Below are 14,833 nucleotides of genomic sequence, written 5' to 3'. Positions count from 1 at the left end.
CTACACAGAATTAAAATAATGCGACTGGGATGAAACCGAAACTGCTGTGGCTGATATTGCAGGGTGAAGCCACACCCTCCCCCTCTCCTCCCCCCCCCCCCACCCCCGACTTTATTGGCTGGAGAGAGGTGTGGTACTAGATACAGTGCAAAGAAAGAGTGCCTTTTGCTGTAAAAAGGAAGGGCTTGTTTCTGTTATAGCAGAAAAGTCCCTTCGTGAAAGCAAGAAAGTGCCTGACACTTGCAGCAGCTTCCTGCACTCCTGACAGCAGAGTCCCCTGTGCTGCCACTCATTTTGGCAAACATTTTCTGCTGCTGTAAAGGCATGGCCACACCTGAGTTTTCTTCCTACAACAGAATGGGGATGTTTGAAGAACTGTGTAAGGGCGCTGATCCTAGAGAGATGACTGCAAAAGGCGGCAGGTATGTTGCACAGGGGGTGTCTCTGGCTAACCTTACCAAGTTTAACCTTAGTAGGCCTGAATATTTCTACAAAGTTCCTTGGGGGACTGCAACGAAGGACTGCAGACAAGACTGTTTCTTGTGAGAGGGATCCCATGCTGGAGCAGGGGAAGAATGCGAGGAGTCCTCCCCCTGAGGAGGAAGGAGTGGAGGGACTGGCTGCACCCCCCCATCCCCTGCCCCCTGCGCTGCTGGGAGGGAGGAGATAGAGAAATTGGGAGCAAAGCTGAGCCCTGGAAGAAGGGGGGGGGGGGGGCGGTGTGAGGTGTTTTTAACATGTGCTAATGCTTCTCACTGTCCTACTCCATTAAGTGGTGGTGGTGTTAGTGTCTGAATTAAATTGATGTTCTTTTTTCTTCCCCTTAACGAGTTTGTCTTTTGCTCTTCACCATAATGGGTGAGTCATGCCTTCCTGCCCTTATCTCCATTCCCGAGCCTTTTATTTTATTTTCTCCTTCCCATTCCTCAGAGGGCAGTAGTGAGCAAGCGGCTGCGTGGTACTCAGTTGCCCTCTGTGCTCAGGCCGTGACAAGAAGTTGTCCCTGTATCTTGTCCACTTCATCCAGCCCTGATTGCTCAAACCCTCCTCCTATTTTTGGCAAACCCTAGCCAGTCAGTGCAGTCCTCTGAACTGTGACAGACATCATCTGGGGGAGTGCTAGCTCACTTGTGCCAAAAGTGCATCCAGGTGTGTGCTGGGCCATCACGTGCCCTGGAGCCTCATCCTGGCTCTGATCTATTTGCTCGCTTGGATGTAGCCATGGAGCCTCTGCTCACAGGGTTGTCTTTTATCAGGTATCTGTTTAAAGCATGTGATCTTTTTTCCCTTCATTGTAAGAATTTCCTTTTCTTTTTTCCTCAGACAAACATTTGACACCTTGTGGCAACCATCAGCCGGTGGAGACAAGACTTCAAGGCTGGAGGCCTTATGTCATGATCTGACAGAAAGGCTGGCACAGGTGGAAAAAGAAATAAGGTGAGTCTGGTGACCAGAAATTACAGTGTTTAGTGTGGCCCCTGATGATCAACTGTAGCTGGTGTATGCTAGGACAGGTTGGAGAAAAGATTACAAATAAGTCAGACACAAGGAGGGCTTTGAGTTAGCAACAAATTTTGTCCAGGCTATATTGAGAACCGAAGGCCAATTTACAGAAGCTGTTTGATCTTCACCATATAACATGCAGATCTTACACTTTCAGAGTATTTTATTTGCACTATTGGCACTGACTCATAGAATCACAAACCACCCACCTGGCAAAGCACAGCCTTGAGAAGTTTTGGTCTCTAGATTTTTTTCCCTGTGGGCTGATCAGGAATTAGAGGGAGGAAGTATAGTTTGTGCATTTCTTAGGACTTTAATGGATACTTGTCTACTGACTGTAATGTGGTTTATTTCTTTCTTCCCCTGATGGATGGATGGACAGCAAGAAAAGAGTTTGGTCTGACTCTGTTGATACTCGACTACAATTTCTGGAGAGTTGCCACAGGTAATGTGGTTCTTTGTATTAAGAATATATATAAGAGGGGAAAATCATAAATGTTTCTGCAACTGTCACTGAAACATACTCAAGTCTTGATCATCACAGCTCTGTCCTGGGGGACAGACCAAATTTTCATTCTCCTGTTTGACTGCATTGTCATGGCCAGGCATGAAGTGCCCCTGAAACAGGTTTGCTTTGGAGTATAGATCAGAGTACATGACCAGGGCACGTGACGTGAAAATATGTCATGTGAGATGAACTTTCATTTCCATGCAAATGCTCCTCTGAATATGTAATGGCTGCCTTAACAACAGCAGCCCTCAATATAAAGGCATCTAGCCTAATGTAGAAAGGGGAGGTGGTAAAACCAGCTCTGCGGACAGTTTGAGTAGATGTGCAGAGGCAGTCCTGGGTTTTTGTCATGAAAACTGTCCTCTTGTGAACTAGGAAAAGCTGAGGGAAGACATAGTAGCAGGAATATTGCCAAGAAGGAAGGAAATTGTTAATCAGGAGGAAAAAAAAAAATAATAGCCTAATGGATGGCATCTTGGGGATAAAATGCTGTTGTGGTTTCAGGCCAGAGGGCAACTGAGCACGGCGCAGCCTCTTGCTCACTCCTCCTCCTTCAGGAATGAGAAAGAGAAAATAGAACAAAAGGCTCCAGAATCTAGATAAGGGCAGGGAGGGATGATTCACCCATTATGGTCAAGAGCAAAAGACAGACTCGACTGGGGAAGAAAAAGAACATCAATTTAATTCAACCACCACCACCACTTAACAAAGAGTTAGTGAGACAGTGAGAAGCGTTACCACATCTTAAAAACACCTTCTTCCAGGGCTCAGCTTTGCTCCCAAATCCTCTACTTCCTCCCCCCCAGCACAGGAGGGCAGGGAATGAGGGGGTGTGGCCAGTCCCACTGCTCATTCCTCCTCAGAGGAAGACTCCTTGCGCTTTTCTGCTGCTCCAGTGTCGGGTCCCTCTCACAGGAGACAGTCCTCCATGAACTGTCCAGGAGACAGTCCTCCATGAACTGTCTCCAACATGAGTCCTTCCCACGGGCTGCAGCTCTCCATAAACTGCTCCAGTGTGGGTCCCTCCCACGTGTTGCAATCCTCCCAGTGCCAAAGTGCAACAGTGGGGGCTTCCCACAAAGTCCCAATCTTCTTTGGGCATAGCCACCTGCTCCAGCATGGGGCCCTTCAGGGGCTGCAGGTGGGTATCTGCTCCAGCGCACCTACCCCCCTCCTCCTCCTTTCTTCAACTGACTTCGGTGTTTGCAGAAGTGTCTACCTCACAACTCCTCCTCTCAGGTTCCCCTTCTTAACTATGTTATCACAAAGGCATGGCCACCATTGGTAATTGGCTCAACCTTGACCAGAGAGGTGTCCCACTTGGAGCCAGGGGAGCTTCTAGAAGCTTCTCCAAGGAGTCCACCACTGTAGCCCACTTCCCTGCTACCAAAACCCCCAACACTCACACAAACCCAAGACAAATGCAAACATAAATCATTCTCAGTGACTAAGGCCAAGAGTGAATAAACTTCAAATAGTATAGCTGGGTGACCGTACCCTTCCTGAATAGCTTTGTGGAGAAGAGGCTTTTCTGTTGGGGTTTCCATGAAGACAGGCTGTGGCATTTTAGTTTCTGGTCACAGCTGGAGTATCTGTGAGGTTATGAAGGGTTTGCAGGTGTGCAGTCATGGATAGCCTGGTAGTGAAGGAATACTCAGAGTTTCTGAAACCTTGGAGCTTTCTTCCAGAGTGGCTCAAGTTTGAGACTTGAGCTGATATAAGGCAAAAGTTCCCAGGCACTGGACCTAGACTCAAATGGTGACCAAGCTCAGTCACTTGTGTCCCTGAGTTTGTTTGCCTAATTACAGAAAGCTGTCAGGAAACCAGTCTAGATCCTGATTACACCTCCCAAATTCAGGTCCTTATTCTTGGTTGTTCCCACATCTGTCTGCTTAACATAGATTGTCTTCTTCCATCTCTAGGCAGCGTGCTGCATCTGGTCATTACAAGATGCAGGAGACCAGCAACCCTGATCCTCCTTACCAGGAGGGACACAAGAGCTATCAGGAGTAAGTATTGGTTTTTTCTGAATTTCCTCTTCTCAGTATTGTCCTTTCACCCACAGCCAGTTATCTTCCTCCACTATGCATAATACATTTACCACCTCCAATGTTAGACAAGCTCTGAACACATTTCTGTGTGGAGTAATGAAGGTAATTTAATTGACAGAGCAGAAACTTAATGGGATAATTCACAAGAGCAGAATATTAATATAAGATGATATGGCTTACTCTGAACGGAGGGAAAAGAAACATGGGACAAGAGGTCTCCTTTATATTAGGGCTGCATGTACTTGTTCTGAGATCTGTAATACAGAAGAAGACACAGTCTCTAAAAACTTCTGGTGAATGATAAAAAGCAAAAAATTTTGAGGACTTTTAGGGTGTGAGTCCACAATTGGCCTAGGGTCATCATGTAGAGAGGGCTTTTTTAAGCTCTAGTAGTATCACCTAAAGAGCAGGCATTGGAAACAGGAGAATTTCACCCACTGGAGGAATAGGAGACTAACATCACCCAGAAATCTGTGGAGAAAGCAATCCAGGGGAATAGAACTCTCTAGTGGGTTTGGGATGTTTGGTGATAATGTTTTGATGGTAAAGATGGAGAAAACAATTAGAGAAAAAATGAGGGTAGAGTCTAACAAGTGGAGAAATACCTGTGTTTTCTTCAAGCCTTCAACCTCTGATCCTCACAACCCCACCTCCCTTTCTTCTGATGTAAATAGCTTTCCCCTTGATTTGAGCATAAATCCTAGGTGGGGGCTTTTAGGGGAGGTTGTTAAGCTCCCCTAGTTTCTCCTGGGTGCTCTGTGCTTTCCTACCTCCCAGCTTTTTTGCTGGAATTCAGAATATTCAACAGTGACAAGTCCACTGTTGTCCCAGTGTCCAAGTACAAATAAAGAGATCTCACAAAAGAAATCTGTTTCAGAGCATTTCCTGGAGGGGTCACCCAAAAAGAGCTTCAGGAGAAAGAAGAATATAAGAAGCTGAAAGAGAAGATCAGAGAGCTAGAGGCGAGGTATTTATTCAGATTTGACACGTGTGTTTCTACACTGAAGAGCCACATACTTCGTGCTTCCTTCAGTCCTTAGGGACTCTTTGTTTCTGACCAGACAGCCTAGACACCTTCTCCCCAGACTTTCAACCTGCCAGCATCTCTTTGTAACTGATTTCTGGAAGATGGCTTGGCTTGTTCTGGAAAGGGAAGGAGACATTCCCAGGGTGAACGTGTTAATAAAAGAAATCAGCCTACAATGATATAGTTGAAATGCTGCTCTTTGATCAAATTCCACTCTGGTCATGCAAAACTGAGCTGAGAAAGCACTATTTCCCACATGAAAGCTGCTTGCCAGCTATATAATGTAGTTGAGAAATGCATTGTAGAAAACATGGGATTCATAAAATAGATTCATAACATGCTGTAAAATAGTTACGGTTGTTCATTGTTTGATCTTGTCTTAGCTAAGTTTTTTTATATCCTACTTGCCCTAGAAACAAAGACCTGTTGTCTAAAGCAGTGGGCATGCACAAGTACTCTGAGAACATGAATGACCCTTCACGTTTGTCTGCTGTGCTGCAGATGTATGACATGCTCAGGCTACATGACTGGGAAAAACTCAGGAGCTCCACAATCTCCTATTTGACTTACAAAGATGCCAGCAGCGTAATTAAGGTTTGTTTGTGTCCATTTTCTCAACCTGACTCTTATCAGATCAACACAGTGTATCCAGCATAGGCTTCGAGTATTGGTATTTCTGTATCACACAGGGTTGGGGACTAAGTTTGGGTCTCTGATTTTCCAGTCCAGCAGGGCCTGCATAATGCTGTAGAGAGCAAACTGTCAGTGACCTGCTTCTTCCTGACTTTCAGAAGGGCCCATTCAAATCCTGGTCCCATATCTCACTCATGTTAAGCAAAAGTGGGAAAACATAGTCCAGTTTCCTTATGGTTAACGCTTTCAGTACTAGATGGGAGACCTTGTTCTGATGTCTGACTCACTGCTCTGATGCTGGGGGGATCTGAAGGAAAACACCAAAACAGTATACCTTAAAGGACAAGACTGAGATGAGTCCATTATTAGCATTGACTGTGATAAGGCCCCACAGATGCTGAAGAATGGGCTTCAGCATGCAAACAGCTTGATTAAGCAGTTTATTTCCCAGGTATTGAAGACATATTTCAATCAATTAGTGGCCCTACAATTTACTCTAATGCAGATGTGGTTTCAGCACATGCCTTCCACACTACGCCTCTCGTTGCACTGTCATTGCTGCTGTAATCAGCTGTCATCTTTGCGCTGCAGAAGCTGTTTGATGCCTGTGAGAAAGATGTACAGCAGAGAACAATTAACATATCTGAAGCTCCTGTCATTCCACCTTTGAATGACACTATGACCAACAGCAAACAGGTATTTTATGTTTAACTGGACCTAGGCAGTGGGATAAAAGGACCATCTGCATCTCCCATTCATCTAGAACTTAGCTTCTGCTAAGGACACTGCTCAAAATATATTGGGAATGACAGTGGGGATAACTTATGAGCTGAGAGGGATCGGGGTGTGGAAAGCTGAGGTCCAGCAATCCTTTTGTGTCCCATGATACGCAGATATATGCTGCATGTCTGAATTGGCCAGATGACTGATGCGCATATACAAGTGCAGAAAGCATTTTCCAGCCCTGTGTTGCTTTTATGGGACCTTCCTCCAAAGCTTGAAACGAGCGACTTCTCCATTGCTGATTGGCACAATCTGAGAATCAAAAATTTCGAGCGCTCAGGGACTGCACTGCTGGCCACACCACATGCTAACAGTCTGCTTTGTGCTGTGCTTGGTTTGTAGAGGATGATGCAAGAGATAAGGAGTACCTTCAGGTATTCCTATTTTGGAAGTTCAGAGTATTACACCAAAATTATCAGGGTAAGTAAACATACAGCCCAGGAGCAGGGGTGGTGGTTCCATTTTCTGTCATGTCTGTGCAACCTGGTATTTAAAAAAACAGGAGTTTTCCCTTCTGCTTGGGGTTTTCCACTTGCGGTGAGGGTCTTCCAGCCCATGTAGTCCCACAATAGGCCTGTGTAGAGGTAAGTGTAACCTTGTAAGGGAGACACAAAGCTGTGCCGGGAACAGTAGGACAGGCAGGGCAGTGCGCCTTATCAAGGGCACAGACCTACCGGACCCAAGCAAGGTGCAAAGAGCTGTGCCAGTGGTGGTGATCAGGGTCAGCCACAGACTGGTGATCACCGGGCAAACCCACGGTGACCAGGCAGGTCAAGATCGAGCTGGGAAGTCAGTCTGTGGGTCAGGGTCAGCAAGGCTGGGCACTGGCATCCCAACATCACAGCTCAGGCAAGCACCCAGCCACCACTGAGCTTGAATTAGCTCCCAGTCCAAGTGGTGGAGGGTCTGTGGGCGGAGATGAGGCTTCTCACAAATTCTTCTCACACCACCCTTTCTGCCAACTTAACTGTTTTCACAGCAGTTGAATCTGAGTTTATATTGCCATGCTATATCAGAGCTGACCTTGAACACAAGCTGCCAAACCACTGGGGAGGCAGGGGAGGGCTCGCAGAGTCTGTTGGTGCGCACAGAGTCCTGATACTTGCTATGCAAATGGACTATAGTCTAGTGGGGCTTTCTGGGAAATATGTCTGTATGTCATATATATCACATATATATGAAGCTTCCAAAGAGCAGCCTTCTCCTTTTACAGCTTGCTGGGCCTTTCCAAAAGCTCAGCCTTATCAAGCTCTTTACAGATCTCTCTATGAGGAAATAGAGACAGTTGCTGGATGCTGGAACAGTCCAGAAGCCAGGACTTAATAAATAAAGGAACCTTTAAAGTGACACTGGGACCCCTGCCTGTCCCACTTGAATGGTACCATCAGCTTTGACAAATGAAGTTCTTCAGTGCTTAGTTCATGTGAAGCAGCTGCACAGGCAGTGTAACATTACATCAACATAACATTACAAGACTTTGAAAACTGTTCTTACTTGATTTTCAGCAAGCTGGCATTGACCTAAAAACGGTCCTTCAAAGACAGTTTGCGCTGCAGTGCTGCAAAATTTATTGTTTGCTGCTTCTTCAGGACCCACCGGTTAAAGCTGTGTGGAACCTACAGGAAAGCTCAATGCCATATATAGAGCATGTGGACAAGAAAATCTGTGAGCACTGGAGAAAACCAGCATTTCTATGGCCCGTAATGAAATGTGGGGAACAAGTCATTGTGAAAGGTGTGGTCTGGGATGAAAAGTAGCATGGCTTCAGAGTCAAGCTACTCACTCATATGACCACAAGAAAGTGAAACAGCTGCTGCACAATATGCTGCTTTTCTTTATCCCATGAACGGCCTGCTTTTCAGAGCTAGTAAGTTAGACACTCCTGGCTAGGGACATCTAGGATAAATCATAATTTACAAACATGTATTAAAGATTGAAGATGTTTGCCTTAGCAGCGTGCATATATTTTATGTAACATTTGTGCCTTGCCGTCTCTAAACAGCATTTGTGTGGAAAGAGAATCTGTGTTTCTAGCTTACCTTACCAGCTCTTCACAAATGCTTATGACATTGTCAGATAACAGTGGGTATCTCAGCCACGCTCTGGAGACACTTGCCTCCTCACCAACAGCATGTAGTAGGACCAATATTTTGCAGGACCCCCTAACAGCAGCGGTATCTCTGCACTCCCCTGCATCTATATGCACAAACTGCAGGCTCATGCTTTCTGCTAATAAATAAGCAGCGAGAATGAAGGTGGCCTGTTGGGAAACAGGCATCCTTCTTGGGTAAAAATGTACTTAGCTGAGAAAGAGATCAAGGCACTAAAAGACAAGGTTCACAAAGGCTACAGTGGTCTCTCAGAGGACAGGTGTGCACAGGTATGTCTGCCCAGACACTGAGGCCCACTCTTATATGCCAAAAGGCCACTTGTCTCCACAGAAATGCCACCTGCCTGTTAGTACTCAGCTGCTTTCCCATGTCTGTACAATTTACCAATCCATAGCCCTTCAGCTACATACCTGCCACAGCTCTTGGTCAAAGTGCTCTAGAAGTTGTATTTCATGGTGTAAAGGGGATGCAATGAGGCAAATGCATGTTTATGTGCTCATATGACAAAATATTCGGTGAAAATCTTGAGATTTGACAAATAAAAAAGACTGGAAATCCTGCTGTGTGCCAGTCGAGTCCTTTCCTCCAGTTCTGCTTTCTAGTCCAGCAGTTTCCCTGGCTGCACAAACTCCCTGGGATTTTCTCAAAGCCTCCCAGAAAGAAAGGCTAATTTCTGTGCAGCTCTCTGCAAGCAAATTGTTCTGCTTCTCTCAGGAATCCACTATTCTGTGAGCATGTTGCAGGTCACTGACAACATGACCTGGGATCCAGGTAAGTGCAAGAAAATTGGCTTTTAGGAAACCAGAGTATTCTGAAAAACTGAATGTAAAAGACCTTTAGTGGAAATATTTATTATGGAATAGAGAAGGTGAATTAAAATTACACATGCACCATATTTCTTACAACTTTCACAGAAAGAAAGAGATGCAATAGTTAGGTTTTCATACCTTGTAAGGTGTTGCAGAATAAGGTGGGCAGTGTATTAACACTTAATCTTGTCCAGGCTTTAGAAGGTAGATGACAGGGAAGTTGTCCAGTACCAGCAAGTAGGAGCTTCAGCATGACCCTGAGCCAAATGCCATGTGATTATATAGGTATAATAGTACATACATGGCAAGCTGCCATGCCGCCATGCTCTATTTGGTACCTGCTTAGAAATTTTGTTACCCTAATTTTTAAGACCCTGTAGCTCTTTTTAAGACCCTGAGTCAGTGTGGTCCTGTTCTGCAGATCAGTTTTATCTCTGAAGCTCATAGCTTCTGTAGCTTCACATGTATGGTCCTTTCCTTTGATTTTTCTTCCTTTAACATCTTTTTTACTGGCTTTAGGCTAAAACACTCAAGTTACAAAGCTTTAGATTTCAAAGGCTGATTTAAAGGCCTTCAGAAGGCTACAAGCACTGCTGCATCCTTTCTAGCAGGCTTCACACACACTTCCTAGTCTCTTAACAGCAGGAGCAGACTTTTTGCTCTGTCTGTACAGCACCTAGCAGAATCCAGCGGGCTTGGACTCTGAGGTACTGCTGAAACATCTTTTCCCTGTTACATATGCTCAGCTGATCTCAAAGGAGCAACAATTTACCCCTCTGTTACTGATTTGTTATTAATTTGAGCTGATTTTAATTATTTTTGATGATTTGGATGTAAATAAGGAATGATTTAGAGTAACTATATAACCAGTTATATACTGCTACTAAGTTCTTTTTTTAAGTCCCAGGCTGAGGCCATGTAGACTAGTGATAATCATTAACTAGATTTCTATACCAAGAATAAGACTCGTGATGAGGTACCGTTGTTAGACTGTCCGGTAAGGACAATTGATTGCCCTATAGACAAGGTACTGTAAAAGTTACATTGTGAAAGGGCCTCCAAGCATGTTAAAATTAGTGTGAGCCAAAAATCCTTGGGTAAGGGCATTGGAGGGTCTTTCTTTTAGGTCAGTAGTCTGTGGTGGTCGCAAAAGCGACTCATTTCAGGACTCAAGTGCACATGACCAGAAAGAGGTGGGAATAAGAAAATGAGTTATAGGAGTTAACATGTTTATGTATGAGAACTTGATTAATATATGTTACTGTATCCAATATAATCAGCATGCTACAGGAGTTAAGTGTGCGTTGTTGGTGAGACGACTCCCCTGCACACCCAGCCGTTAATAAAGGAGTGTCTGCTTATCTACATCAAATTGGTGTCGATAAGTTCTTTTATCTCGTTTTGGTGACACCTCGCTTCAAAAGGTGTCATTTGGCCTAGAGTGCAGTAGCCCGGAAACAGTGCTTGGACTGCCTCCTTCCTGAGCAGCTACAGGATTTTTAACAGCTCACAGCAGACCATTCATTAGCAACAAAGGTCCACTGATTGCCACGAACTGTCTCTCTGCATGAAATTTCCCTATTGTCAGACTCTCACATCTCCTGGTGCAAAGGACAACATCTAGCTTGTGATCCAACACAACCTCTTTTCCCAGTTCTTGATGTCTGAAGGTGAGATTTTACCTGGGCTGAACATCCAGTGCATCGGTGTGGTGAATTAGGCCACTCATTTGGTGTGGGTTGCATTCCTTATGCCACTCCTATCAGCAAACTGAGATGAGATGTGGGATTTGAGTATCAAATGTCCCAGCTAAATCTAAGCACTTTGGAGCAATCAACAAAACACCATTGTTATAGAAAGGTCGATTGGGGGCAGAGATAATGGTTGTGGCTGCTGCTGTCTTGAGAGAGCCTGAAGCCTCTGAGCAAGAATGTCCCTGAAGAACAGGTTGAGTTACACAGGTACATCCTGCCTTCCTCCATGTTGTACAACATGCAATAATAGAATAACCCAGAGTTGTCTTCTCTTCCTTCTTTGGCTCTGTACCATCATTAAGAGACTTGGAGAAATGCTACTGCTGAAATGTTTTTCTCCCATAGCTTCTTCTACCCCGTACCTCTTTGAGGACAAGCAGACTCTTCCGTGGCCTCAGAAGTGTACTGCATTTCCCACCACCTCCTCCCTCTTCATCAGTCAACCCAACCATGCCCCCTCACTTGGACTCATTTGCTATCTAAACCAAGCTAGGACAGTTCTGACCTAGACTTTGTTCAAATCTCAGTGGAGACCCTGAGACCTTTTCCCTTCTCATAGATTCTTCATCCAGAAGAAGGGGGGCAAGTCTACCCATACCTCTACACCTTACATCTCACAGATGGATGGCAAATGATGGGAGCCTAAGTTTGCTCATTCCTACCAGAGACAAAGTCTCCTGCAAGACAAGAGCTCCAGACAAATGAATTCACATAGTCAAGTGGGTTAGATCTTCCATGTGGTATCTGGAAATGATTCCTCTCTGTTACGCTATCATCCTACCAGTGATGCAGGATTATCCCTGAAGCTGAGACACAATGGCTTTTCTTCAGCTCTGTAGGATGCAACTAATTGTTATCTCAGTCCTTCAGACTTTGGTGAGAGGTCTGTGTACTCCCACCAAAGCACAGCCCAAGTGTTGCCTTCTCTTCTGCTCTCCCCACTGTCCAGAGAGGGAGACAGAGTCTGTTCCCAGTGGAATTTAAAAATATCACTCATATACTGGTAGAGACATTGACTGAAACATCAGCAGCACACTCAATGCTCCACTTCTGTCACCCAACATTACAACTTGTCTAAGAAAACAGTTTTTCTAGTATCCTCACTGAAGTGAGAAAGGTAAAGGTTAGACCATACCACTGAGACATAGCATGAACAATGCAGCAGGCTGTGGCCTCCCCCAGCTTTTGGGGTATTCCTGAGAGCTCTCTCTTCAGGCCACTGTACAGATGGGTAAATGGGAAGTATCCTGCATTTGACTTCTCCTGCATCTCCTGCACAAGTCTGTCACTATTCTGACTCTGAGAACCTCTGATCCTGCTCTTTACCTCCCACGATCTGCAGCAGCAATATCCTATGACTTCAGTGACTCTCAGTGCTTCTGGTCTTACACTGCATTAGCTAAGTAATTTGGAAGACATACAGATAACGTCTGAGGTCTGACCTCGTGCATAGCTGGCATCTATTGCTCCATAACCCAAAGAGCCCCAGTTTCCAGAGGGTAGGATATTTTCTGCCACAGGATAAGTATGCCAGCAGTTACAATCTACAGATATCTGCTTAGCTGTTAGCCATCTTTTGACCTTTTCTCTCTCTGTGATGTAATTTCATTTATTTCACACGTGCAGGAAGCTTTGGTGAGAGAATGGATGGGTCAGTGAGTCAGGGGACGTGTCTCTTGTCCCTCAGTCTCTTACTTTCTAACAGCTTCAAGGGACCAGGGTTCAAGGGTTCAGATACATGAAGACAGAAAGTGCAAACAGATGTTCTGACTCAGAGAAAGTCTCCTGACCATTGCAAGAAAGAAACAGGACCAGCACACAGGAGGCTCAGCTCTTGGAAGAAGGAGCAAGCCAGCCTTGTGATTATCCAGTGGACCCCATTTAGATGATTAGAAGTGCCTGGTCAGTGCTGTTAGTAGTGCCCTCATGGTCTCAGATTATTTTTTTTTTTGGTGTAAAAAATCAATTTGATGATAATGAAACTGTTACAAACTGTTTGTAAACAAGAAGCTGTCCGTAAAGAGGATGCCTCAAACAACTCGAGTGGGACACCCTGTGGGGGAGAAGCAGAGCGAGCTCTGTGGAGGTGGGGTGGTGGGCCGTTTCTCTCCCCCTCCCTCCTGTTGTGGCCCAGAGAGAGAACTTGCCTAACTACAGGTACAAGCCAGAGAAAATGAGAACCTTCTAGAACAACCTATTGCACAGGTGTAAGAAAGACAACAATATAAAGACAACACCCCACCTGTGTCTTTGTTGACCCACCACCTACGGACCAAGCCTGCTACTCTATGACAATGACAATGTGGATCCAAGGGTGGTGATTTCCCTTTTCCTACCCCCTTCGTTCTTCTCTTTCTTCTTTCTGCTCTCTCTCTTTCTTACATATATTAATGTATGTAAGTTTTGTACAAACTGCAATAAATTGATCATTGATGGGTTGTTAGGAAAATAGTCTCATCACCAAAGTGCCTTTAATTCCCCAACGGTTATCAGTTGATCATCTCAAAGTGCCTTTATTCACTCTCTGAAGCTTACCAGCTGATTGTTGCCAAATTGTCTCCATTCACTCACTAAAGTTATCAGTTAATAAAGCTACAAACAAAATTGTTTCTGAGTCTTTGCCATGACTCCTCCTGCCCTGCGGGTCTGCCGAGCAGAGATAGGCTCTTCCACCAGCACGCAGGCTCTCAGGGATTTCAAAAGATTCGCTCCTATTGTAACCCACCACATGGGATGAGACAGAAACCTACAGGTGATCCCAGAGCACATAATTCATAGACAGACTAAAAGCCCCAGCCTCACCACTGTGCCTTCCCCTCAGAGGGAGAAAGCCTGACCCCAGACACAGTCACCACCACAGCACCGCTGTATTTTTCCAGATCTTGCAACAACACATAATTAATACTTGGATTACATCACTAACTTCTCTTTAGAAGGTTTTTCACTTTTGAAAGTGATGACTGGACTTTGATTGGTTATGTGAGATAAATTTCACGTGCTCATTTTCCAGAATAGTACCTGGGAAGGCAAATAGCAGCTATTTCACCAAAACATTTCCTTAGAAATTCATTATCCCTCATGACAAACTCCTGTGAGAATTAAGATCACTCAAATACTAGCATGGGTAGTTTTCAAGGAACAACTGGGCCACTGACCTGAGGAGCAGTGCTGAGACCTTTCATAGCTGAAGCTGAGAAGTTTCAAGCAGTTTAGCTTTCTACAAGGGCTTGTCTTGGGATACTGAAGCCAAATTCTCACAACACAGGGTAACAGACTGGGAGAATCTTCACCCATGAGCAAGAGAAGTGAATGGATCAACATTTCTTTTCTTCTTCCCTTCGCCTCCCCCACCCAAATGCACACAAACCAACGGAGCAAAACGATAAAGTGGGTGAAAGATGCATAGTTTATCAGCTCTCATGTACTCTTTAAAGGACTAAAAGAGCAACAACATCAGCATTGTTGTTGATGAATATGTACTATTTTATATTAGGGTTAGCTGTGCTTCAGAGCAAATATCTGTGGTATGAATTACTTGACAAATTTAACTGGCATTTGACAACTTACATATTTACCAGGCACTATTTCTCTAGAATTAACAGTGCAGAAAATACGCTAAATACAAATGCAAAACACTGGTGGAATTCAAAT

The 14,833-nt window shown here is 44.7% G+C and overlaps 1 protein-coding gene across 2 annotated transcripts; it reads left to right on the top strand.

Moving 5' to 3' along the window:
• Positions 1 to 219: 219 nt before the first annotated feature.
• Positions 220 to 9,178, top strand: LOC141923761 (uncharacterized). 2 transcript variants are annotated; one of them, XM_074825391.1, is made up of 9 exons: positions 220 to 422; positions 1,324 to 1,437; positions 1,886 to 1,948; positions 3,937 to 4,023; positions 4,943 to 5,032; positions 5,506 to 5,686; positions 6,317 to 6,421; positions 6,851 to 6,928; positions 8,014 to 9,178. In XM_074825391.1, the coding sequence occupies exons 1-9, from the start codon at positions 325 to 327 to the stop codon at positions 8,263 to 8,265; spliced, it is 1,068 nt and encodes a 355-aa protein (XP_074681492.1). In that variant the 5' UTR covers positions 220 to 324; the 3' UTR covers positions 8,266 to 9,178. The 2 variants fall into 2 exon arrangements, with proteins under 2 accessions (XP_074681492.1, XP_074681493.1); XM_074825392.1 differs by lacking the exon at positions 6,317 to 6,421.
• The last annotated feature ends 5,655 nt before the right edge of the window (positions 9,179 to 14,833 follow it).

Source organism: Strix aluco, chromosome 5 (genome assembly GCF_031877795.1).
Source record: "Strix aluco isolate bStrAlu1 chromosome 5, bStrAlu1.hap1, whole genome shotgun sequence".
NCBI classification, from domain to species: Eukaryota; Metazoa; Chordata; class Aves; order Strigiformes; family Strigidae; genus Strix; species Strix aluco.
This window is presented reverse-complemented; position numbering and strand designations above follow the sequence as displayed.